Below are 26,768 nucleotides of genomic sequence, written 5' to 3' on the forward strand. Positions count from 1 at the left end.
TTGAGGTAATGTATAGATTTCCTAGGAATTGTATACAACGCCAGATTCCGTTACACATCACATTACCATACGCCGCGGATTAATACCACGTCTCCAATTCCGCGCCATAGTCATTTAAATGACCAATGAATTTAAACCATTGCTAACAAACTTTATTTCAAAGACTATGATGTAATGCACCTAGGCGCTAGATAAGAAATATATATTTAGGTGCTATATCAGTGGCGGGCGTCAGAGCGCTGTGAAATTGATTAGCAGCGATATGCGACGCGCTATCATCGTCAGTGGCTGGTGGCGGCGCGCAACACACGGCCCTGAGCGGTAGCGCGTCGCGCCGGCAGAGAGTGCAACGCCGCGAGGCTAATTATTATTTATTATTATCCTTGACGTAGCGGTGTCCGCGCCATCGACCGCGACGCGGAATCACGAGGCATCCGTGCCATGCTCGGGAAGCCATTCTTGCTTCATCGGGGCGGGTCAGTAGGTAATTACGGACGCGACTTAGCGGAACGTTCGTAAACTGCGGCCCCGGCCATGCGAAGCATTTATAACGTACCGAGATGATGGGAGGGTCAGCGACCCCGGGTCCGGCTAGAGTGCGATTCGATGTGTTCCTGCTACAATATCCGTATAGGTTCACTGCACGTCTTTCTTGTTTACCGCACCGGGCAAGTCACAGTACACTCGCGACGCAAACTACACATGTACTACCGAGCGGGCGCGCAGCCGACTACTGAAACAATCGAGATCGAGACTGACCGTCTAACGGATCTGACTGAGTGCGACGCGTGCGGCGCGGCGCGGCGCGGCGCGGCGGGCGCGGCGGACGCAACGGGTGCGATGAGGCCCGGGAGGGGCACGGTTCTTATTTTACAAACTGACAATAGCAGGGCTTAGACTTTACAATAATTAAAGCTCTCTCAGTTGGGTTCTTTAAAATTTGAGTCAGCGGTGACCGTTCACACTATAGTTATCAGAATAACAAAAGCATTTCCATTTGCGACCCCAGCCGGGTAAATAACGATAGCGCGCAACTACGTCAGCGCAGAATTAAAAAGAAACAAGTAGCTTACAATATGCCCGCGTCTATCAGCTACCTTCCCGTCAAATCCCGTCAAAATCGGTCCAATCGTTCAGGACATTACAGACGGACAGACGTCCGCAAGGCCAATATTCTTTCGGGTATGTCTTTACAGACAGACAAACAATATAAAAATTAGGATTTCGTTATGAGCATTGCAAATCCTGCAAAAACAAAAAAAAGTGCTGGTGCAGAAGGCAAGGGGAAACCACTGCAATTATTTCCCAAGAAAGTCATCATGTACACGGAATACTTGATGACGGAATACGGAATAATTGTAGACGTATAGATATGCATATATTTAACGTCAAAACAGCGGTACACATTACTCCAAAAGTATGGAAGTTAGAGTAGCAAGGTTTAAATAGATTGCGGTTAATATAATATTTAACTTCAAATGTCCCTTTTATTTAGAACTGATAAAACTGATCGATTAAATGATGAACTTTTAGGGATATTGTTTGGGTGTAATTGTTATTTAAAATCATTTGCAATACGTGACCTGCGTATGTTACTCGTATCATGTAACATATCACACCGCCGACAAAAGTGTCAATATTTTCATACGAATATTGACAATTGTTACAGCTTCCCCCCGTCCATTGACCACGAACATGTATGAATATCATGGTAATATGTTTTTTTTGCAATGTTTTTATTCTTTATTACCTTTTGTCATTTTATTATGCCTTTTTAGATATGTAGAGACAGTGAAAAGTTTGTAAATGAATTAAATGACAAGATTGCTTGCATGGGAGAGCTATTGTGCGGTTTAGGCACTTGCTCGAGACTCGAAACGCGCAAACGACGTCACGATAAAGAAGGGCATATGTCATGCCGGTCAAGTGAATATTATGCTTGTTCGTACGAATGTTTATGCGAGCTAGTGTGTCTGTAGGTGTACTCACGTTACTTCTGAACTTGAAAAATAGAGACATTCAGATGCAGGGCAGGATGGGGACTGCGTCTGTGGGCGCGCTAGTCGCGGCGGGCGTGCGCGGAGCAAGCGGCGGCGTGCCGCGCGGCTGTCACGGTGCGGTTGTCAGCGGGGACGCGCCCGGTCTGCCGCGCGCGCCGCCGCCACAGTCTCCGCCGCCGCCCGCCGCCTCCCGTCGCTGCCCGGCGCACGCCACCTCTGCCGCGCACCTGTCAGCCTGTCACATCGATTCCGGCGAAGTATTGTCCTTCACAAATGTTTAGGGGTGCTCGTTTATTAACACCGCATTTCTCACAAGGCCGCTCAAACTGCACAATAGCTCTCCCATGCAAGCAATCTTGTCACCCACAAAATTAAGATATATCTTACATATATGATATATACGAAAGTTTGGACGGATGGTAGTTTGTTACTACGTATCTCCAAACGGATCTCGATGACATTTGCCAAAGATATTGAGTATAGTTTGGAAGAAAACAATGGCTACTTTTTTTATATCATAAGGTGGCAAACGAGCGAGCGGCCACCTGAAATCGCTGAAATAGCGAAGTGACCGTTGCCCATAGACATACGCAAGTGCATATGCGTTGCCTACCTTTAATCGACGGAGGAGAGGATGCACAGAAAGAACATATCTTCCCTTCCCATGCATCCTCTCATCCGGAAAGTCCACTTCCACTTCCCATCCTTTCCTTATAAAAAGGGGCGGGAAGGGAAAGAGTACTAAATTAGGCCTCCGGGACGCACCCTCATCAGAATAGCTTCCACTGGAGGCGTGTCTTCTGTATGTTCGTGGTATTTCACCGGGCGAGCCGGGACAATTCGTGCGAACATGTTAAAGCGAGCTCTGCCACTGTTAAACCACTTAATAAGTTTATTTTTAATTCTCTCTTCAACAGATCTCGATATTTGACATGTATTTAGAAATTAAGTTTGTTTTTCATTCCACGCTGACGAAATCGCGGGCCACAGTTCGGTGTTATATCGAAACGAAGTATGAACACTGCTCATTGAAATAGCAGATGGGCGGTTAGCCACTTAGTGGAAAGCGAACTTAAGTTTTAGCGGGTCCCGCGAGCGTCGTATTGGGAGACGGGTGATGGCGCGCATGCTCGCGGCCAGAGTTCGGCGTATCGAACTGGCGCGCGCACCGCGATGAGACGCGCGGAGTGCAGTCTGCCTCAAGCCCGGAGGCGCGAGGACGTGACGCGTGCATTGCGAGTGTCGGCGGCATGCGCGCGTGTGCGTGGTGGGCAGCTCTCGTGCTGGCGGTGGCGCGCGCGCGCGAGCTGGATCCAGTCGCTTGCTCGGCGCGTTTTGACGTGCAGCGCGACAAGATCATCCGCACGGAGGAGTCGCGCGAGATGGGCGCGCGCTACCTTGCCGAGCTGGACGTGGGCTCGCGCGCCGAGTGCCTGCGTCTCTGCTGCGAGACCGACGCTTGTGACGTGTTCGTGTTCGAAGAGAAGGTCGGTGTCGAGGGAGGCGCGCGGCGTAGACGAGGTCGCGGATTGCGCCTCGGACGCGCTCTCGATCGATAACATATTGCATCGCGTTTCATCGTTGTGATACATTTTTTATCTGTTTAGTGCCTCTTTCCAATCAGAGAATGGGGAGGCACAGTAGACGGGAAAGCGCCGCTGGAAACAAAACTATCATACAAAGACCATTGCCAGTTGCCAACTTCCGAATGGTGTAAAATTCTTCGTTTTGTATTTGTGTTTTCTTCTCAACTACTGAGTCGTCAAATGAATCAATGATTCCGTGGTTCGTTTACCTCCGGCACACGTACGGATCTACATAAACGGTTATTGTTTTAATTACGAGCTAATTCGGGATTCAATTATGTTCACTATTATCTAACATCACTCGCGCGATGCAGTACCACGATTATATATGTATGTTAGGACACGCGTTAAGTGGAAGTAATTCCATGTTTCGTCTGATAAATATGTGGCGGAGGTCAATTGGAAAGTGAATTTGGCCGGGGAGGGGATAGCTAGGAAAGGAAAATATCCTTTACCTCCACATCCCCTCCTACCCTTCAAAGGTAGCCAGTGCATTTTCTAACTGAATGCAGATTGTCATGGCAACGCTCGCTGATGACGACGCAAATGACGGGTTGCCGCTCCGCCTCATTAAAGTAGTAAAAAAATATTTTCTATTTTCCTGTATATGTACACTATTTTTATGCGGCAGCTCCAGACGCTAGGCCAATGCTTTTAGCGAAAATGTATGTGTTATGTATGTATATCTGTACAATTCTCCTCCAGAAGCTTTAATGAAAGGAGACCCTTACCCAAATTGATATCCTGCAAAGGCCCTGTCTACACTAGTGCTAGTAGAACTAGTTTAGCAGCAAAAACTTTATAATTGACACAAACCTAAACGGTCGTTTGATGACCTGCGGGGCGCAGCTGATGGTGCGTTACGGTTGTGTTGTGCAGAGTCCTGGGAGTTGCTACTTGTTCGCATGCGGCCCTCCCGAGGACTTCCGCTGCAAATTCACGGCGCACGGCAACTTCAGCAGCGGCGTACTGGCGCTGAGCCGGCGGCTGGCCGAGCGGCAGGACCGGCAGCGGCACGAGGAGCAGTTGGCGCGCCTCAGGTGCTCACCGCTCACATACTCCTGTGAATGTAACTCTTGTCCGATGCCTACTCCTTTTTTAATACGAAATGGATGAAAAAGAGCGGAGGACTTCACACAGTAGTGGATGAATGAAAAGGAAATAGTATTTTATAGTTTCCGTTACACATTACGATATAATGTGGTGATTAGTAGCGCAGTTAATTGAAGACAATAAAACGCGCATGACTGAAAATTAGTAGAACACCATTACTTATATGTGCACCCGAAAAATTTCTCATTTATCCCGCACTTGGAAATGACAAAGAACTCACTATCTATAATATCTTCTTTCGGTTTTTATCGCAATCGCTGGCCAGTCGATTCGGACCAATTTTTTCCTAACATTAAAATTGATTTACGCAGAAATCCCTCAACAACAAGCAGGCCGGCAGCCACAGCGGTCCTGTCCCCGCGGCCGCCTGGCACCCTGGCGACGCCAGCGGGGCTGCCGCAGCAGCAGGCGTCGCCGACGCAGTCGCAGCAACCACAACAGCCCCGTATTTACTTTTTCTTTCTTTCTGAATGAATGAATATGAATGAATGAATGAATATGAATGAATGAATGAATGAATGAATGAATGAATATTTATTTATTTATTGCCACAAACAAGGAAAAGAATGAATGAATATTTCTGTGATAATAATGTTAATTTTACTGATAAATAAAATATTAAAATATATATAATACGTATAAAATGGTTGAAATCCTTCAGCGCTGCTTTTAATCCTCAACCAAATCTATGTAGTCGTATTACTCAGCTTCATCAAACCTTTAGGTTCAATCTTCGCCAGGCTATTGAAAATGTATTGTAAATGTTACGGAGATAATTTGTTATACTGAAACGTTTAAGTGAGTGATGCAGATAGCGTCTCAGATGGGGGAGCACCGTGCTGAACATCACGTGTACAAGGGATGTGACGTGACACACAGGGCGCTGCAGCCGTTACCAGTTCGAGTGCCGACGCGGCGGCGAGTGCATCGCCGTTTACAACGCTTGCGACGGCGTGCCGCAGTGCGCCGACCATAGCGACGAGGCGCCCGAGCTTGGTTGTCCCGCACCCGTCGCGCCCCTTGCGCCCGCGGCGCCCCCTGCGCCTGCCGCGACCCCTGCACCTGCCGCGCCTTCTGCGCCCCGTCCGCCGCACGCGCAGGTACGCTACCCTCTCTGCAACTGCACCCCAGCCCCTCTGAAACCCCGTGCGGCCGAATCCTCCAATCAATGAAACAGGTAAAATTTACACCTTGATTAATTCTAGTTATTTACTTTGTAAGGAATGGAATAGAAAAATGGAGCTACCACCGGATAAATCTGATTCTTGGATGTTGCGATCCGTATATCGATTGTATTTGAAAAACGCTTATATTTTAGATCGATTTATTTGGTTCTGCCGTAAGAGACCTGTACATCCTGTGTCAAAAACGCGGATGTGGTTGAGCTCCAAAATTACTGTCACTGACAATAGCCAACTTCGACCGTTAGTGGTAGAGCCCGCTTCAACACGAATTGTACGGTTCGTCCGGTTCAATACTATGACTACACAGAAGACAGGCGTCAAGTGGAAGCAATCCCGTGTTTCCTCTGATGAGTGTGGTAGCGGAGGCCTAATTTTAGTCCTCTTTCATTTCCTACCCTTTTTCTTATAAGGAAAGGATGGGAAGTGCAAATGTTATCTTTCCGTGTATACCCTCGGCCGATTAAAGATAGGCAACGCATCTACATTTGCTAATGCCTATGGGCAGCGGTCGCTTCGCTATTTCAGGCCGCCCACTTGTTTGCCACCTTATAATATAAAATTGTCAACCCAAATAACATATTCCTCCATTGGTTACCTTATGCTTCTCTTAAACACGGGATCACACTCTTAAAAAAATCATGTAGAAGTGGTCCTTGAACAGGTGGAGCCGGCGGCGGCGGGTGCGGCAGGTGCAGCAGCGACAGGGGGCGCGGCGGATACTATGGGTGCGGGGGAAGCTGGGGATGCGGGGCAGCCGGAGGGCGCGGACGCAGGAGAGCTGTGGCCGTGGAGACTGACGCAGGCTCAGCGTCGCTATCCCGGTATCTGTTATTATCAACATAGAGTTTTGCAAGCAAAATTTTAAAGTTAACAGCAGTTCGTGCTTTTACAGATACTAATATATTCAGTAATAGTGGTAACTGAAAAGTTTTCAAGCTTTTTTTAATAGAAAATGAATCAATGACCTGCTACTGGATCGTACTTATTTATTATATCAATTGTTAGGTGTGACAGGGCTGGGGGGCGCGGGGGGCGCGGGGGTCGCGGGGGGCAGCACGCCGCACATCTTCAGCCACCAGGGCGGACTGCTGCAGAGTGGCGCGGTGGCGCCGGGCTGGCCGCGGCGCGCCTGGCCGCTCGGCCCCCCGCCCGGGCCCCCGCCGGACGCGTCTCGCAGCGGTAAGCGCACAAAATCATTACCATTAGCCATTAGTCATATATAATATATTTAAATATGTTGACTGCTCGGAACAATGTACTAGTCACTGTGCAAGTACAATGGAGTTTGTGTCTTTTGAATTTAAAATTTGCAAATGCGAATGTTACAGCAATGGATAGCCTCGATGGCGACGGCGATGGCGAGGGCGAAGAGACAGGGCGCGGGCCCGCGGTTGCGGAGGGCGCAAGCGGCGGGAGGCACCGCACGCGGCCTGGGCCGTGGCCGGAGGAGAGGCCGGGGGCGTGGCCGGAGGAGCGCCCCAGAGCCTGGCCGGAGGAGCGCCGCGCCTGGCCGGTGCCCGCGCGCCTCAACCCGGTGCGTCCCCTTTCACTTTAGTTATTTTCCTAAAGGAATCGAGACTCGAGTGCCGCCGTCGACAACACCGACATCCGTATCGAGGCATCTGTTTTCGCCTCAAAGTCCACATGCACGATAATATATATAGTATAACATTACAAGGAAAGGCGCCGCACCGATGGCTGTTGCACAATTCATACTACGACAGGCGCCAACGCTCCACATATCTTTGATTTTAGTTATTTATTTTTATTTGAATAAATAAAAACATAAAATGTACAGCGGGGGAATCGATTATAGCATATGTGATAAGCGCGAGGTTTGCGCGAGCGGTTCACAATGTTGTATGAACGTAGCAGGAGGCGGGTGTGTACGCGCCCGAGAGGACGATGCCGGAGCTGCCGCTGTACGTCGCCGCGGAGCCGCAGCGGCCCGCCGCGCCACACGACGCGCCCAAGAAAGGCCTCGAATTGCTGGCCCCAGGCCCGCGCGCACCGCCCGCCGCCGCGCCCCCGCCCGACCGCACCGAGCCTCAGTCCCAGCCCCATCCCCAGCCCCAGCCCCAGCCCCAGCCCCGGCTCGAAGACAAAGACACGGAAAAGAAGTTCTTGAAACAAATGGTACTGTGCTGCTTTTTCACTCGTACTGTAACTGTCCTGTTAGTGGGTAGGGAGGCGAGGTTATCGCGACTCCGCCGGGCGCCGGGCGGCCGCCGGCGGGGCGCTCCGCTCTAGACAGCGGATATGGAGAGGAAATCAATCATATCCTTACGCATCAGAACAATTACTTCATAGTGAACCTGAAGATGACCAGGAAGCACTGACACCGCTCTCTCGAGCACTCACTCTCCCACTGTTGGAGCCGAGGGCGCAGAGAGGCGGGTAGTAACATTGCACTACTGCTACTGTTTGAAAGCACACGCTCTCACAGCCCACTACTTTTACCTAATAAGTGTGCGTTCAAACAATGGCAGTATTACACTGGCTTCTTCACTGCATACGCTGTTAGAAACAAAACTGGCATGGGTCTGTTTCATCCCCGTAAACCATTCAGACGAGTTAACTGCGCGAAACGTAATCTGTACCGTCTTCTTTTTACCGAGAAGGTGGCGTTGGGGCGGCAGGCGGGGCCGGGGCCGGGGGCGGAGGCGCACGACGGCCCCAGCGAGCGCCCGCCGGCGGCCGTGCTTCTGCTCGTGTTGGGTAAGCTCTCCTCCGCGCTCCTCGACGCTTCTCCGCTGCTCTTACTTCTTTTACTTATTACAGGGTTTTTTATTTATTTATTACAACAAAAGACATCGACGGACTCTTGGTCTCTACTCTTTTTTGCACATATGTATTCATTTTGCTAAGGTACAGTAGTGAGTACCTTTTTATTTTTCAATTTGCTTTATAACTTTTTATTTTGTAACCTGTGGTCATGGAGGCCGGAGCGTTACGGGGCTTTATCGATCTTTACAAGGTTCTCCATGATCGCTGTATTTGTTTCGTAGGAACACGGAAGTCGGTAGATACAGATAAAGCTATATTTTGTGGAATTTTAGTTAGGAGGATGGAATGTAATGTTCACGATAAACTTTTATCGGTTATAGTAAAGATAAGCACGGGCGTAGTGCCCAGCGTCTAGCTCCGACCCGCAATACAACCGTAAGAACGGTGAACTAAGTTTAAGTTCATGAGGATGAGGGATTGTATGTTTTTTTTCGTATAATGGAAAATTGGGTACTATTACTATTTAGTCGTGAGAGGCGTCGAGAACGTAAGTACGTTTGGGAAAGGGTAACGCTGCATTTGTGCGCAGGGACGCTGATGACGGCGGCGCTGGGCGCGCTGCTGACGTGCCGCGCCCGGGCCGCGCGCTCCCGCCGACGCGCCCACCCGCGTCTCGCGCTCGACGCCGACTACCTCGTCAACGGGATGTACCTGTAGCAGTCCGCGTCGCCCTCTGCCCCCGCTTTGTAAACCGACGACACTTTCAAAGGTTTTTTTGTTGTAAGATGGTTAAATTAAAAGTAATGGTGGCACGTCAACGGTCCACGATGCGGAATGGACGCGAGTCTGAGAAACCATGTACTACCTACAAATAGTCAGCGTAACACAGCGAGGCGTGAGGTTAACCTCATTATGGTATGATTTAAATATAATGTGCAATACATTCGTAGTTACTGTTACTGGCTAGGAACATATTATAATTGTGAATATTAATGTGGTATAAACAATTTTCATTTATGATAAAAATAAATATTCAAGGAGAAACGGGTATTGCTTACAGCGGCAACAGGCGACAGTTGTCCGCTAGATAACTAGATAACTAATTGAATAATGTACAAAAGTAAGTGATACCGCGACGAGAACTAATAAATAAATATGCGAATAGAGCAGCCGGAAAAGTTTTTTCTATAAAACTATAAGTTTATTGAACTATTAGAAAAACTGTGATAGCTTTAGTCAGCCAGAGCATATATGTATGTATGTATGTGATTATTGGCTTTACCTGATTATTTAAATAATATTGTTATCATTAAAATCAGTTAGTAGTAGTGTTATATAAATATCTGAAATCACTTATCGTGACTTCTGATTCAATTGAATGTCATGAATGTTCTGGCAAGACCTGAAACAGATGAAAACAGTATTCACCGACATGTGGGTGACTTATTAGCAATGGTTTGTGTATGTTTTTCATTAAAATAAAATTCTACTATTTATTGAGGCTATTTTTTATTTAAATTCCAAGCTGACGAGGGACCGCGACACCGACATAATCCCAGTCCCACTCACCGGGCCTGGTCAGACATGGATTGGACCTTGTCGGTGCATTTTCTTAAATTGCATTTAATTGGAGTGGGGAGGGGAAGGGAGAAGGTTTTAATTAATAAAAAATGCAAAGTTTTGGAAATGTTTATTATTTAGAGCTAAGTGAGTAGTAACATGACATAAATGTTATCACATAATCATAGGATTATTGTATCTAGAGAACAACAAAGGCACAACAACAGTTTTTATTTTATTACCTAATATATTATTATAAAACAAACTTGACGCTGGACAGAACTTCTTAATAACTACTTTATTAAAATTCAATTTAGTTTTGCCTTTTACAAACAAATAACTGCAGTGTTTCATTTAAAATATCAACGTTAAAGTGGACGTTAGTTCCAGCAGCCTGGTCCTCCTGTTTCATTGCGTCTGTCTGTCTGTCTGTCTGTATATATGTGTGTATGTATGTATGGATGTATGTATGTACAAGAATGTCGTGTCGTGTCGTGTCACAGAGTGTTGTTATATATTTATAAGTAAAGGTAACTGAGACAACGACGGAATGTATACATACATACATACATACATACATACATACATACAGGTGTATTTGAAATACTTAAATTGAATCAACTGCTTTGTGAGGTCGAGGTCGGGAGGTCGAGCTCCTCCACATCTATCTAACTTCAAATATAAACTTATTTAATATCTCAATATTTACTACGAAGTATAAACTTCACAAAAATTTTTAGACAAATGATTAGAACATGTCAAAGTTGTAGAAATGTCTTTTTGTTCTTATATGAGTGAAGCACAAAGTAGGATGACATTAATTACTGAGGCTGTTAAAGAAAAAAAATAATCTCTGTGAACAGTTTGTATGAGCGGGACTATTTTGTTAAAGATAAAGTTAACTCAACCTCCGCAAGCTTTTGATCCGTAGCTTCAGACACGTGTCGCGTAACAACGACTCGTTGCGTCACCGACACCTGCCACTTTACAATACAATATTTATATATACTAACATTATGTATACATAATAATATACATTTTCAATACAAAGTACATAATAGATATGGTAGTGCAACAGTTTGAGACGCGAGCGCGACGTGACGACATCACGCACACACATATCACATTTATATTTATATTTACAGATAACTTTATTTTCATATAAACATTTAACAAGGCACTCGAGCGAGACATATGTCGTCTCGTTACACACAAAGTGTTGTGCAGCATCCCGCGCCGGCGTCACATACAGGACGCACTGCAGCCGCGCCGCTGTCTGCACTGAAAGTTAACAACATGCATTCAACAATACTTCAATATAGATCATAGCGAGCTCTCCGTGTCCTAGTACGTCAACTTTTGCGACAAAATTATATGTTCAACGAGGCCGTCAACAGAAATACGATGCGGCACCTCCACCCACCGCTTCGTGATACTTATTGATTAAACATATTACGCTTTTGTTAAGTAAAAAAAATAAAACTTTTTTTGCACGCAAATGAAAAGCAAGAAAACATTCGTAATAGCACAAAAATTAGGTACCTCTTCGCCGGGGCGAGGCGGGGAGAGGCGGGGAGAGGCAGGGAGAGGCGAGCGAGGTCAGGGCAGCCTCGGCCGGTGCGCCAGCCGGCAGTTCTCCAGGTACAGGTCCTTCACGAGCAGGTCTGCGGCCGCCAGCCGCGCCGCCAGCCGCTGCGCCGCCCGCTCCGCACGCCCCGCGCGCGCCCGCAGCGCCCCCGCCGCGCACCCCGCACACCCCGCGCAACTCTGCAACACATCATGTTGCGCTGTCATACTCACCTCACAGCACGCTGCATGCGAACACTCGCATCTCTCCATGCACAATCAACGGTATCATATTATAAAAGTGAGAAGTAACAGAAGGTGTACTGACGGTGGTGGGGGCGGGCGCGGGGGCGGGGGCGGGGGTGGGGGCGGTGCGGCGCTCCAGGTCGGCGAGGCGGCGGCGCAGCGCGACGAGGTCGGCGGCGCGGGCGGCCAGACGCGCCTCGGCGTCGCGGCGGTATGCGGCGAACTCGTCCTCGAGCGCGGTGACCTGTTGCTCGAGGGCGGCGCGCTCCTCGATGGCGGGCAGCGGCGCGCGCGTGAACTGCCGCTCGTACTCGGCGATGCGCGCCACCAGCTCCGCCAGCCGCTCGTCCGCCGCGCGCAGCTCCTCGCCGCACGCCTCGCGCTCCTCCTCCACCTTGCCCGCCCAGTACTCCTCGCTCTGCTCGTACTCCCTCTTCAGCTGCTCGTACGATGACTCCAGCTCGCTGGCAAAGTATACCTCACTTTCCTTTAGCAATTCCCACCGACTGCTCACATTTTCTCTCTCTCTCTCTCTCTCTCTCTCATTTCACATTTTTGAGAAGATAAAAAATATATAACGCAACAAAAGATGTACAAGTAGAGAAACAACAGAGGACGCTAAGACGTAGTGGTTTGGAAATACCGGCGAGGACAGCATTTCACAACGTGGCTGTGCGAGGCAGGAAGTTTTGCGCAAATCGCACGGTTGTTAAGTTAGGATATAGAGGATATGACAAGTTATATGACTTACCAGATGAAAAAGATAAGAAAGAATCCTTGAAGTAATATAAACAGTAAGATAGTTTTGTAGGTCACTACATAAAATAAAAACCTCAGCGGACACAGCGGGTCACGATGTTACGGGATAAATACCTTAAGGCCAACAAATCCACAAAGTCAGATTACTTCACCTTATGACGGCCATTAATTGATCTCTCTCGTCGGCGTCTATTTGTTGCGCACTAAGAGCGGTGGCGTAGGCGTCGGTCTGCGCTCCGACGTCGGCGTTCGCCGCTGCGCCCTCAGTTGCGCCCTCCGCTGCGCCCTCAGCTGCGCCCTCAGCTGCGCCCTCCGCTACGCCCGCCGCTGAAGCAATCATGTCCGCAACGGCCCGACACGATTCACATGTACTATCCTTGGATAAGGATAAACCTTTAATACGAGACAGAGTTTCTTGAAGCGTTTTGATAACGGTGCACTGAACATTTCCCTCGGTAACGAATGAACCCTGAAAACAAACCCACACAATTAAATAAATTTTAACTTTTTTCAACTATAATTTTATATTAGAAAAATTAGAATTGTAAAATGTCTTACATTGCAAGAGTCATTGAGCGAGAGTGAGGTATCGAGCGGCGCCTCATCTCGCCAGGAGAGGCCGAGGTCGGGGGCGGGACCGACGCTCGGGTTGGGGGCGGGGGCGGGACCGCTGCGCGCGCTCTGCTGCGGCGCCACCTCTAGCTCTGCGCACAGCTCGTCATTGCGGTCACGCAACCATTTATTTTCCAATCGCAGCTCGGCCAGGGCCGTTTCCAGCTGCAGCGCGGAGCCGCGAGAAGCGTCTGCGGCGAGTGCGCCGGCCTCTTCTGCGGCCTTTAGGTCGGCTGCGAGGCGCACTATTTCTCGTTCCGAGTGCTGTGCTTTTTCCTCTGCAGTAATAGCACGCATCTCCAAATCCTTTACTCGCTCGCACAAGGTTGCAGCGTCGGCCCGCAGGCGCATCTCTACATCTGCGCGCCGCGCGACCTCCTCCTCGAGACGCGACAGGGACGCTGCAGTTTTCTCGCGTTCGCGGCTCATTTCGGCGGCCGAGGCGCGCGCCGCCTCGTTATAGCGAGCTTCTACCTGACGTAAACTCGCTTTTAGTTCGTCCTCAATACGAGCATGGTTGTCATCGACGTCCTGAGCAAGAAGGCGTGCGCGACGATTTGCTTCCGCTAAATCCATTCGTAATTTATCACGTTCTGCAACTGCAGCGCAGATGCATTGCTGCGACCGCTCTAGCCTTAATCGCAAAAGGGTGAGCAAAGCTAAAGAAAGAAAATCGCGAGCTTCCGGTTGACCTTCGGGCGAAGCGGTGAGCGCTTGCAACTCGTCGTCAAGCGCACGCTCTAGGTCCGAGGGACGAACCGCGGCGGCGGCAAAACCCAACTCTAGAAGCAATCGACGCGGTCGGCGCACGCCGGAGCGCTCGAATGCTTCTACTATCACTTCAGTCGACATCTCATCTGGAACTCGGTTCGTAACCTCCGAGTTCGGAATGATATTATGCGAGGAAGTACTCACGCCGTCGATAGATGCAGCTATAGAAGTGCTTAGTGAAGCATTTAGCCGATCAAAAAAGTCACCTACTGTAATTTCATCGGTGGACACGGTTTCAAAGACTCCATCGACGATTCTGCTGTCTATACCTTTCATCTGAAGACTGCGGCATAAAGATAAGGCGTGTTCACGATCCACTCGCCTGTCGTGTTCGAGGCCTTCCGCTGTGACGTCACTGTCGATGGTCGGCACGCGACTCTCCATAGCAGATGCGCTACGTTTGCACCTCATTCGTTCCTTGGAACGTTCGCTGTCGAGCCGCGAGTCGGAAGAGACGCGCGGTCTTGGCGTCTCCTCGGCCAAGACGTGCTGCGGCCGCGATCGCCGGCCGTATTTTTTCGCACCGTACACAAACTTGGGAGCGACCTCCCGACCTGAAGATTCTTCGTCGCTTTGGTGCGACAGGTTTGGAGCGGCAGAGGCAGCAGGGGCAGCGGGCGCAAGGGGCGGCGAATCGCCCCCTCCGAGCACGGACAGCAACCCGTTGCGGAACTGTGTGAAGGTAACTCGCCCAGGGTGTCGCTCGAACAATGACTCGATTAATGTAGCGCCACGGTCCTCGAGCTGCAACGCGTCACATAACTCTTGTACGGCAGACTTCTCTAGGGCTTCCTCGTTATCTACGTCGAATGTTTTAAAGACAATGTACAGCTGTTTCTCATAGTGATTCATGTCTGCACAATCCATAGTTATCAGCAAAACGGCTATCATGCACACAGTTACTAAATGGAAGTTTGAAATTTACTACTATTTACACGATCACATATTGTATAATTATGACAATTAAACAATAACGTCTCATAAAAACTTATTTGATACAAAAAAAGCTTGCTAAAGGCAGGCCAAACGACCAGACAACACTTGTCATTGTCATGTCAATTGTCAAAAATAGTCAAACGTCAAAATTGGTTCTTTTTTAATTTTATGACCTGGTAACATAGACCTTTAGGTCCCGTCAAAACTGTGTTATGCCTAAAATCAAGAATATAAATAAAACAGTCGTGGAAATCAACACAGAGCTAGAGAGATGCAAGGAAAGGCTATATGCCATGGTCTTTGGTACCAATTTGATTTTTATATGGATATGCGGTTATACCGTGGATTTCTGAGACCAAAAGCCCTGCTTATATAGTGTGTCTATTTAAGACAGATTAGTTTGACAACTGACGCCTATGAAATATCGAATTAATAAATATACTTAAAAATCATTATCTAAAATCCTAAGTCTAATAAAATTACAACGCGTTTGTGCACCCTGTATATGACGGTATGAGCGAGCTCACTAATTTGCTGAAAACAAAAAAAAAAGTATGTAACTTACCTACCGTTTAATTTCATAGCGTAGTACCAAAGTGTCTGGACAAACCCGCAATGGGTTTATAGACACTTTTATTGTAAATTTGTATTTTATTCCTTGTTTATATAAATAAAAAAAAATAAAAAAAAAATTGTACGACGATTAATGCTGTACTTAATGGACGGTTGTCATAGTGTCGAACCGTCGCGCACAACGAATAACTGTGAATTATCGAGAATCGATTTTGTAATAGATTTAATCGAACAAATGGGTTCTACAATTTAGGTATTTAATAACTTTGTGAATGTATTACAGTTATTTGGATATGTATCGCACAATTAATTAAATATTAATCTTTTTTTTTTAACTTCAACACCGCAATTTTTGGTTACATATCATACTTTTTATGTTTTTTTTATATCATAAGGTGGCAAACGAGCGAGCGACCACCTGAAATCGCTCTGTTGTATATAAAATGTTGTACTTTATAGACGGTTGTTACAGTGTCGATCCTACGCGCATTACGAACAAGTATGAACTATCGAGAATCGGTTTTATAAAAATATGAATCGATTGATCGAATAAGTAAATACTATAACTTAGGTATCTTATTACTTTTTGAATTCATGACAGTGAAATTAATTAAAAAAAAACATTAAAAATAGTTCTTGTAGTTTCGCAACAAATAACTAATGTCGATTTCAAGTTTTATCGAAAAGATCCATAGATAGATCATCCCTTAGCTTGTGTTAGTTATTGACATTGACAGTTTTAGTTTGCCATTTGTCAGATGTCAAAATAAGACAAAAAATCTTTTTGTTATAATTCCAGCTGTAAACAATAGGGAAAAGCTAAGTTTTTCGTAATCGTCTTAATAAGTCGTACATACCAATCGTAGGTACATTATAAACACATTAACATTATGGTTTATGTAAAATTATAAAAGTAAACAACTTATATTAAAAGTGCAAGATGACTCATATGTAAAGAAATATAATTTGGCTGTTTTATTTGACTTACTTTTACGATCAAGAAAAACAAAATATGGGGGCTAACAGGACAGGCAAGAAAAATGATGAGGTTGTGAAATCGTTCAATACCAAATACAAAGAAGAGATTGTATTGTGCGATAATGAAGCAACAAATGATAGTGGGTTATCTAAAGCAAAGGAAAACGAGTGTGTATTGTGGACTGCCTTTACGGGAGTGCCAGTGCGTGCAACTCTGCTAGTAATTTTAATTGGGTTACTATTTATTTACACTGTGTTTATTGAATTCAATCTGTTGACCCATAATAATGTTAGCATGGATACTAGTGAAGAAATAAAAATAGAATCAGGTGGTGTGTTGAAGGTGGATAAAGTAGTGTCATGCTACTACAACATGCCCAGCCCAGGAGCCTCCTCTCAGCTGAGGCCTTCCGCCATCCACCCACACCTTTGTACACATATCAATGTAGCTTTTGCACAAATTAGAAATAAAGTCATTTACTTGGATCATGAGCAATATGAATCTTTAACTCAGGTTGTAATGTTAAAGAGAATGAATCCCAATTTAAAAATATTGCTTTCTATTGGAGGTGCTGGAAATGACACTGGCTTTCCAAACATGGTGATAAACCATGCGTCTAGAAAAGCATTCATCAAAAGTGTAAAAACTGTGCTTAGGACATATGGACTAGACGGCATAGATTTGGACTGGGAGTTCCCAATGGTTCATGTTGATGATAACATTTATAAACGGCAACGACAACATTTTTCACAGTTGCTTCGAGAAATCAGAATGGAGTACATCAGAGAAAAAAAAGATTATCTGTTGAGTTTGGCTGTAGCGGCTCCGGAGACAATTGTAGACGTTGCATATGATGTTGATCAGATCAACTTGTATGTTGATTATGTGAATGTCATGACGTATGACTTCCACGCCTTCACTAAATACACACCATTCACTGGACTCAACTCCCCGCTGTACCGGAGGAACATTGAACAAATGTATCTGGCCACCTTAAATATAAATTACACAGTACACATGTACCTAGACAAAGGCCTAGACCGGAGTAAAATAGTGGTTGGTATACCTACATATGGGCACTCCTTTACATTGGTCAATGCTAATAATGGACAAGTTGGTAGTCCCGCGGCAGGCTATGGAACTCTGGGCGGCCTAGGGTTTGTGAATTATCCAGACATATGTAAGTTTATAGCTAAATTCAGAAGTGAGGTTGTTATACAATTAGATCCAGATGCCAGGGTGCCTTATCTCCAGAGAGAAGCGGAATGGATATCTTATGACACACCTCAAAGCGCCATGGAAAAAGCAAATTACATAAAAGAACAGAATTTGCGGGGTGCAATGATTTATTCTCTGAATGCAGATGATTATGAAGGAGTCTGTGATGAGGAAGTAGAAGGCAGCTTGAAGTTCCCATTAGCAGTGTCAGTGAAACATGCGCTTGCAGACAAAGTGAAATCAAATTAAATGAATATTAGATGATATAATTTCACCTGTTGCAACTTGTCATGTGGCATGTTTGATGTTTAGAATTCTCTGAGATGTTTCCAGGCATGGCATGCAATATAAATGTACCTTTTTCTTCTTGGCCACATATGAAATTTTGTACATGGTGCAGAACTTCATATTGCGGCGTGGCGACTGCGCCGATAGCTGGAACGCGTCGCGAGTGTCTGGCCGCGCCGCCGCCGCTACCGGCCGCCGCTCACTGCTCGCCGCGCGCACGCCACTCACACGCAAGCCATTACTTGCTTTATTCATTTTATAATTGAAAAAACATAGTTTACGGCGCCGCTTCGGTTGTTGCGATGTTTCCACTCGGCCGCCGCCGCCCGTCGCCCGTCGCCCGCCGCCCGCCGCCCGTCGCTGCCACTGCGCGCTCGAAGAAAACATTATAATTCATACTTCTCTCGCGAGTGCGTTTTTTGGGCCGCGCGGTTGTTATCGTAACTATTGCAGCGGATGCATATTATAGTCTAACTTAAAATTAGTACAAAACATTATATATCCTAATTTATTTCACCGCTTAATAAAAATATTTAAGGTTGAAATAATACAAAACTTACAGGTAATATAAAATATCTAGATCGTATGCAACGTAGAAAAAAATGCCTGTATGTTTTCTCCTACGAGCTGCAGTTTCTAACATATAACACTAAAAGTAGGCACTAGAAGTCATTACTTTTTGCTAGGTTACTTTAAAATCTTTAACTTTAGCGTTTTGAAGACCTAAAGTCCGCGAAGATATAGGTACATATCAGACGCTTGTATTTACACTTACAAATCTGGACTTAGTGTAGTTCACGTCTTTGCTTTGACAAATCAGCAAGTCCGTATCATAACTATAATTATATGTACATACGATGTAAATATTCAAACTTTTATGTTTGCCAGAAATATCGGAAGGCACATCAAGGAAAGAACAGCAATCGAGTGCCGGTTCTTTAAAACGTCATGTCGGTTAGATTTTAAAAACTTGTGTGTATAAGATGATGTTAACCATCGATTATTCACTGTTACCATTATATATTTTACATTATGTATAAGATTTATTTGATGTTTCATTATGAATTGCCTGTGATATGACTTTGTGGAGATTTTATTAATTAACTAGACCATAAGTGTGCACGTTACGGCTGAAGATAGATGTATAGAACTTATACGGCTTATCTTAGCCGATTAAATTAGGGTTTCCTACTAGAAGCATTTAATGTCCGTTTCTTCTATCTGCAGCCGGCTAAAGCTGCCTGCGCTGCGGCTGCACCTTCACTAAAAATGTATCTTGATGCAAGTTAAAAACAATAAAAATATAGAGGAATTGTGTGTTAAATAAATATATTATCTATTTAATAAAGTTATGTAATAAGAAAAACCTAAGCAGTGTTAAATACAAAACAACTGTGTGTTAGAAGTCAACGGTTGGGTAGGACTTTCAAGTTGATTGTCCAAGTTTTAAGCTTATTTCCTATTTATAATTAAAAAAAAACTTTTATTTGCTTCAAAGTAAAAAGGATATCGATATTATGCTACCTTTACATTTTAGGAGGAATCTGTGGGTCGCTTATTAACCTGACCTGTCGCCATTTCATCCATGCCTCATTTATAATTTTTTTCACTTCACGATTAATATGGTCATTGTGTTGGATTAACGAGCCTAGGTCAGTAAGTTGGAGCAAACTGGGAAAAGAGAAACGAAAGTCGCAGTTCAATTGCTCTGTCTTAGTTCTGCGTATCTTTACTCCAGCTCTCTCCGAACAAACATACACGAATGTTATATGGTCATATTTATATATACAAATATGTAAGATGATGTAGATTGTCGCCTCGTGGGGCTTTACTTCCTGTTTATGATTATCATGTTCAGTCGTGGGCAGACAGTCGTAGCGTTGACTCACAGGAGTCGCAGTGGGCGGGCGATTCTTACCGAATTCGGTAGTGGTTAATGTTGTGTTGGGCGACGTGGAAAACATGTTTTGCTCTAACTTGACCAAAACAGTAAACAATCCGGTAACCGGTTGATCAGGTGTTGTGTTCCATTTATTTTTTTCAATAAAGTATAAATTGAAAAAAAGAACATACCAAAGGGTTGACCAATAAATCAGCTTCAAAACTGCAAAAAATTTATAGCATTTATTTTTAGCTAGAGACAGACCGAAACATAAAACACTAGGTGGGCCAATAGATGTGTCCGGGAGTGTTTATAGCTGGGTATCATAGATGCCGAAGTTAACTAAGATGGCGGGACGGGCATGCACTGCTCTGCATTACTCACGCTCCGCTAGTCAGTGAGCATGCTGCAACTGGTTAGGTCATGCATCATCATGAAAATATCAATAAAAAACAGTTTTAAAAATAGGAAGCTCTTTAATATGGCACTACCTTACAGTACCTAAACTATGTTTATGCTACATTTTATTAAAGGCACGCGGCCTTTGGAAGAAAGATGTATAAATAATATTCAAACTTTTCGTATGATCTGGATATGACACCAATAAGCCATTATCGGTTTATTTCCATATATATTATAACTTCTAGCGGGAACATTCCTCAACATATCAAAGAATATCTTTCTTTAAATACCATTGCTACCAAAGCTGTAGTGTTGGGCGTGGGCGTGGATACGGCACACACCTCGCACAACTGCTGTCATGAGTTCATTAAACAAAATATAAAAATACTATGGCCGTGTGTACACAATCCACTTATGGCTTTGTTTTTTCAGATTTTGCTTCTGATTACAATAAAAGCCCTCAGTTCACCTTGCTTACTTAATAATTACTTATCAAAACATAATTCCTAAACGTTACAAATAAAAATGGCTAATAAAGTTTTTAAATAATAAAAAATATGACTGACGGTCAGTGGCTCCACATCGGTGGCGTGAATTCACGAGCGAATTAATGCATAATGTGAATTCAAAAAATTAAAAACGTTGGAATAAAAATGGTGACACGAGGCGTGAATATGCATGAGTTACAAACGTTGCATGAACGAGTGAGACTGATCGAAGAACGAGCAAGAACCATACGCATTCACATCTGTTCACGGCACTAATGTGGATCTGCAATTACAATTATAAGTAATATACAAATATGGCAAATGTTCTGACAAAATAGATTTGTTATTTATGACATTACATATGGGTGGAATTTGCCTAGGCAAATTAAAAAGGAACGGCGTTTGCGATTCCCCATAATTACAAAACTATGAAAATAAAACATATGATTTTATGTTGTTTTGGAATTTCAAACACATTTACTATAATTGTGAGAGAAAGTCTCGAGACTTTGTATTAATATAGAAAGTTATGCAAATGCAAACCTAACTAATTATTGTACAAACTTGTGGGAATAGCCATTATCAATCAATATATAGTATAATTAAATAATAGATTACACGCTAAAACAATATTGTAACTTTAACAAAGCACTTGTTTACATATACACTTTAAATTCGATGCAATACTTAATCTAAGGACAAAGATAAGACAATTATTAAAGCAGACCTTACTAAAGAGAGCATCTTTATATTATTGAGTATTACTTAAATGCATACTTTGAAAATAATTTCAAAATAAAACATTAAGTGCCACACTCAAAACTGCTTGAAGTAGATTTTAGTAAATGCATACTTTGAATGAACACTGGTGGCTCGACTTATAGCAACGGGCTGCAGCTAAAACTGTGAGTACTTCAAGTAATGGTTTATTAAGCAACTTTGAGTGTGGTTGCAAGACAACAAAACAACAGTAGTAGTAACATTGTTGCCGTGCAAGGCGCATCCAATGCAAGGCGGATGGAGGGAGCTACTGCTCTGCAGTGAATCTGAAAACTTATTTGTTCATTTATAATTTTATAAACTACATGGCAACCAGTTTGTTCCTCTATTTTATTTAGTATTGTATAGATTTATATAACAACTACATATATGTATCTTCTAAATGGTCAAATCAAATTGTAATTGACTTCATCATACTCCTGTAAGAATTTGTTACAACTGTTCAATGTGGCCACCAATTCAGTACATATGACATCCTTTTCACAAGCAACCAAATATAAATCTACTTTTAAGCTGAATAACAATGAGTCAGTGAGAGAAACCTAACAGATGTTGTGTGACTTTGTCAACTGGCTCATTGGACGGCACCGGCTTCATGGAGCCGTATTGCCAAACAGGAATGTTTGAGTGCGCCCATCACTATGGAGTAGGGCAGCCTGGGTGCATGTATACACCACACTGCTATCTTAAATTTCTTATCCTATTACTAATTACAGCTAATATTGTAGATTTCACACAAAATGTAAATTCTTCCATATCACAAACTATATGTAAACATATATATATATATACTATCCCTTTCTATATGCATATATAATATATGTATAGTTGAGTATCTAAATATTAGGATATGGCAACTTATTGTCTAATGGAACATTCTATCAACTATAACTCCACGCTCAATGGAGTGGGAGCGTTGGTCTCGCCCCACACTGGCACCCCGCCACAATGGCACCATATTTATATTTTGATAATGTAATCTCTTCTACACTTTGTATAAACTTAAATTTTAAGTTGAAACAAAAAAGCAATCCCAACTTTCACTTACTTCAATAAATGCAACTCCTTTTCACACTATTCTCTACAGATGTAAAACCTTTAAAGTTTTGTTTGACCGTGTATGGTGAGGGGATCCTGCCCAGGACCCCCACGGACTAACCTCTTGCAAGGGATGCCAGTGCATAATTAGTTCTTAATTTTGCAGGAACATTTGAATGCTGTTAAGATGGTAAACATATATATGTTTTAGTGATGCAGGCATGGTATAAATGTGATCGACAAAGGCAGGTTTGTGCTCTGCACTGTCAACAACCAAATGTAAAGTTTATCACGGCATCAGGTATCAAGCAACAATTCCCTACAACTGCAACAAATGACACCACTGTGCAATAAAGTATGATGCCAACTCCTGCAATCATCCCACTCCATTTTTTTTTCTATCTCCTAATTGATTAAAGTATATGTTTGCTCAATAAGCAGTAGGACGGTTCTCTTAGCTTGCTTTGTGACAATGTGCATGGTACAGAGGAAACAACCCAACTCTGATATGTGTTATATATGTTTACAGCAACTTCTATCATATCAAGTTCCAAGTTTTGTTGTATATATTAATGAAATGTTGAAATTTGTATTGCTTTATTTGAATATGTGATGAGCCAATGAAGAGATGCAAGTGTGTAAATGTAAAATGAGAATGTTACGTCTGCAACCAATGGAACATAAGGCTGTGGACCGTTGGGTAGTCTAGCTCTGCATTGGGAGAGCTCAGAAATTCTTTGAGGTTGAGGGCCACGTTACCGGAGAGCACCGCCTCCCTGAGCTCGCCCCGCTCGCCGGAATGCGCCGAATTGTCGTCAGAGGCGCAGTCGGGGGAAGCGCCGCGTTCCCGCCACTTGTCATCGTAAGTGAGATCGCACAGGGTGGGCGGCTCGTCGAGGTCGCTTAAGTCGTCCTCCGGCGTCGGCCGCGACTTGGTTCGCACGTCGTCGGAGCCGTCGCCTCTGCCCTCGTGCTGTCGCCGAGCACTCTTCAACGCGCGATAACGCCGTGACCTTTCCCGCTGTAGACGACGTTTACGTTCGTCTGCCCGTTCTAATTCTTCAGGCGTCTTCTTACTCGAATTTTTGCCGAAGAAGTATCGCATAAAAGACTCGTCACAGTTACGCTTTGACAGATAACTGGCCATCAACTTGTAGTAATATTGATTATCCATCACTGGACCACGTAGACCACGTTTTGTTTTTTGATTGCGGGTTTTAGGAACTTAAAACTAAATCAGAGATGATATTCTGGAAATTGCGAAATAAAAATAATGGGAACGCGACTGTCGCTGACGTGACGTCATTGACAATTGACATTTCATAATTTTGTAATTTCGTTCAACAATGTTTCATACAAACTTGTATGAAATCGGTTAAAAGATTAAAATATAAGTTCTGACATTTTAAATCAAAAATTAATATTAAAAATAAAACGAAAATAAAACATAATTTTGTGTTTGTTAAAAAATCGTTTTTAATAAAATAAATTACAAATATTCATCCAGCTGTCCAAGCTTTTGCATTTACAATATTAGTAAGATACACGATTCGTGTTAAAAAAAACAAAAATATTCGACTAAGATGAGTCAGCTCTATGCACTGATCATTATATAGCACTCCCGGTAATGCCCGATGAAAAAACGAATCGAACACCTCATTTCTCAGTTAAGTCGTTTATGGCGCCGTCAACACGGTTATATATATTACATAGTTGGGTAAAAAGTAATTTCAAAAGTGATCAATAGTTTAGTTACAAAGGCTCGACAAAGTAATGAATAAATAAAAAAAACAACAATTTAATGTATTATAGTAAATGTCAGAAGACGGGTATATCTGTTTTCCTGAGGGCGGAGAGGCCGTCGTCCCAGGTGAGCATGGCATTGAAGGAGCAGTAGAGCGCCACCGCCGACAGCAGGTGCCACAGGTCGTGCGAGTCGTAGAATTGCAGCACCTGCACACGTCAAGTTACCTCACCTCACTCGTCTCTCTCTGCACGAGGTTCGAGGATAATCCAGGTATATGTCTCGAACATACACGACATTTTGGTAAATATATATGTTAGGATAGGAACTGAAGATTTAAAGTTAGCGTTCCGCTGTCAGTGATCAGTTAACATTACAAAGTGAACGCTGGCGAGGTTTGGCAAAGCGACATGTTATTGGCCGCCGCTTTGGGGCACGCTCTAAACCAATCGCTCCGAGCGGCGTCGTGAAGTGAGATGTGGCGGGGTCGTTACCATGCAGTGGTGGTTGCGGTGGCGGGAGAGCGCGGGCGCGGCCGACCAGTCGGAGGAGCCGGACACGAAGAAGTAGAGGGCGGGCGCCCAGGCGGCCGCCGCGCCCGCCAGCCAACACCACGCGTACCAGCGCAGGCGCTCGCGGTGCGCCAGCTTGAGCGCCAGGTAGGCGGCCATGTGCAGCAGCGTGTTGCCTAGCAGCACCTGCAGCATGTGCCCCGCGAAGTCGCCCGACTGGCGCACCAGCCTGTCGCAAGGAATGACACAAGGTTGAGCCGAGCCACACGAGCGGCTCGGCGTGGACGCGGGCGGAGTGAGTGGTCTCACCCGTAGACGGCGAGCAGCCAGTTAAGCGCGTTGCCCGCCAGCAGGATGGCCAACCGCGCGCCGTACAGCGGCCGAGCGCCGCGCCGCAGCTCGCGCGCCGCCTCCTGCAGGCTGTGCTTCTCTGCGGACACGGCGATGCCTCATTTATCTCATGATGCATAAGTTCTTCTTCATCATAAAAGGCAGTGGAATTTGTTACACATTCCACGTTCCACGATTGTTCGATCAACTCACATGATTTACGCTGAGAGAAATGCGCCACATGATAGTGTTGCTTGAATGAATAATGAAAAATGTAACAAAGGAGCGGTACCGAGGCGGAACTGTCCGACGTAGTAGATGCGCAGCGAGAGCAGCAGGAAGGTGAAGACGTGCAGCACGGTCCACGCGCCCCAGAAGAGCGCGCCGCCGCCCAGCACCCCCCACACCACTGCTCCCCCACCGCACCAAAACAACACTTACTTTACTTTTCTGTATTCACTTTATGCGCAACTACTTCCTCTTTTTGCAACACGTGTGGTGCGCGTTGTGTGTGTGGTGCGGCACTCACCGAGCGCCATGAGCACGGCCAAGACGCCGAAGGTGGCGTGCGCGCGCGCGTTGACGTCGGGATGCCGAGACTGGTAGATCTTGACCATGCTGAGCACCGCCAGGACGTACATGAACGCCGTGTCTGGATGCGAGACACAAACACAAACCTACAGACGCGCCGCTCGCCACGTCGGAGGCGCTAAGCGCTAGCGGCGCGGGTGAGGTACGTTACCGAACTGGAAGTTGATCTTGTTGGGGCAGACGTGGTAGGTGGCGGAGAGCACGGCCACCATCATCATGGCGACGCCTAGCGCGGAGAGCAGACCGTGGTGCGGCGGGATGCCGTACTCGGGCGCGCGCGGGCGGGCGCGGCGGCGCGAGCGGCGCAGCTGCACCTGCAGCACGAACAGCGCGCCCAGCAGCAGGTAGCCCAGGTTGGAAAGCACGTGGTTGAAGTCGCTGAGCGCGCCCGCGGGATGCGCGCACAGGAAGTTGTAGTAGCAGATGTCCAGCGAGCCCGACACGTTCAGGATCTGCGCACACGGCCCGCGGCCGTTATTCTGGCTCGAGACATGGAGCGCGGCCTCGGTCTCGGCCCTTTCTCCTTCGCCGCTAGTTGCGCTAGGTTCCGGCACTCACGATCTTCACGACGGCGACGAACTGCAGCACGGGCAGGGCGTAGAAGACGGCGACGGTGAGCAGCGTGTACAGGTAGCGGTCGGAGCGCGCCCGCAGCGTGCGCTCGCGGCGGCGTGCCAACTGCGCCAGCCGCAGCTGCGCCGGCAGACCGAACGCGCCCTATATTCATATTTTATATCAATTTAACTGCAAATGATATCGTCCAAAAGGTATTTTGTAGTGCCGAAAATGAACTGAAAACTGAAGCTGAACCGACTTGTCCACCGTTCAACGCTGTCTGTCCGTTGGCGGGTGTGGCGGGGGGGGGGGGGGGGGGGGGGGGGGG

At 45.6% G+C, this 26,768-nt stretch overlaps 5 protein-coding genes across 5 annotated transcripts in view; 2 read left to right on the plus strand and 3 right to left on the minus strand.

The window, feature by feature from the left end:
- Positions 1-2,914: 2,914 nt before the first annotated feature.
- On the plus strand, positions 2,915-10,057 carry LOC106123302 (collagen alpha-1(I) chain). Its single transcript, XM_013319554.1, has 10 exons — positions 2,915-3,487; positions 4,466-4,626; positions 5,011-5,144; positions 5,579-5,799; positions 6,545-6,704; positions 6,889-7,062; positions 7,212-7,417; positions 7,756-8,019; positions 8,373-8,601; positions 9,071-10,057. The coding sequence occupies exons 1-10, from the start codon at positions 3,251-3,253 to the stop codon at positions 9,325-9,327; spliced, it is 2,043 nt and encodes a 680-aa protein (XP_013175008.1). The 5' UTR covers positions 2,915-3,250; the 3' UTR covers positions 9,328-10,057.
- A 1,914-nt stretch (positions 10,058-11,971) lies between these two features.
- Positions 11,972-20,371, minus strand: LOC106123311 (blastoderm-specific gene 25D). Its single transcript, XM_013319565.1, has 4 exons — positions 18,188-20,371; positions 13,300-14,868; positions 12,894-13,210; positions 11,972-12,446 (listed from the first exon to the last, which is right to left on the minus strand). The coding sequence occupies exons 1-4, from the start codon at positions 18,503-18,505 to the stop codon at positions 11,972-11,974; spliced, it is 2,679 nt and encodes an 892-aa protein (XP_013175019.1). The 5' UTR covers positions 18,506-20,371.
- Positions 16,405-18,254, plus strand: Cht11 (chitinase-3-like protein). The gene has a single exon (XM_013322519.1). The coding sequence runs from the start codon at positions 16,646-16,648 to the stop codon at positions 18,077-18,079; it is 1,434 nt and encodes a 477-aa protein (XP_013177973.1). The 5' UTR covers positions 16,405-16,645; the 3' UTR covers positions 18,080-18,254.
- Positions 20,372-20,461: 90 nt separating the features above from the next.
- Positions 20,462-24,006, minus strand: LOC106125361 (uncharacterized). Its single transcript, XM_013322531.1, has one exon. It carries the CDS (start codon positions 23,880-23,882, stop codon positions 23,367-23,369), a length of 516 nt encoding a protein of 171 aa, XP_013177985.1. The 5' UTR covers positions 23,883-24,006; the 3' UTR covers positions 20,462-23,366.
- A 401-nt stretch (positions 24,007-24,407) lies between these two features.
- LOC106123321 (SID1 transmembrane family member 1) overlaps positions 24,408-26,768 on the minus strand; it is a 6,254-nt gene continuing 3,893 nt past the window's right edge. Inside the window, 8 exon segments of the mRNA XM_082930811.1 lie at positions 24,408-24,661; positions 24,947-25,193; positions 25,274-25,394; positions 25,587-25,703; positions 25,824-25,946; positions 26,037-26,337; positions 26,444-26,602; positions 26,700-26,744. Coding sequence (XP_082786937.1) covers positions 24,527-24,661; positions 24,947-25,193; positions 25,274-25,394; positions 25,587-25,703; positions 25,824-25,946; positions 26,037-26,337; positions 26,444-26,602; positions 26,700-26,744 — 1,248 coding nt within the window. The 3' untranslated portion in view covers positions 24,408-24,526.

The sequence above is a fragment of the Papilio xuthus genome, unplaced genomic scaffold (assembly GCF_000836235.2).
Source record: "Papilio xuthus unplaced genomic scaffold, Pxut_1.1 DF828952.1, whole genome shotgun sequence".
Lineage (NCBI taxonomy): Eukaryota > Metazoa > Arthropoda > Insecta > Lepidoptera > Papilionidae > Papilio > Papilio xuthus.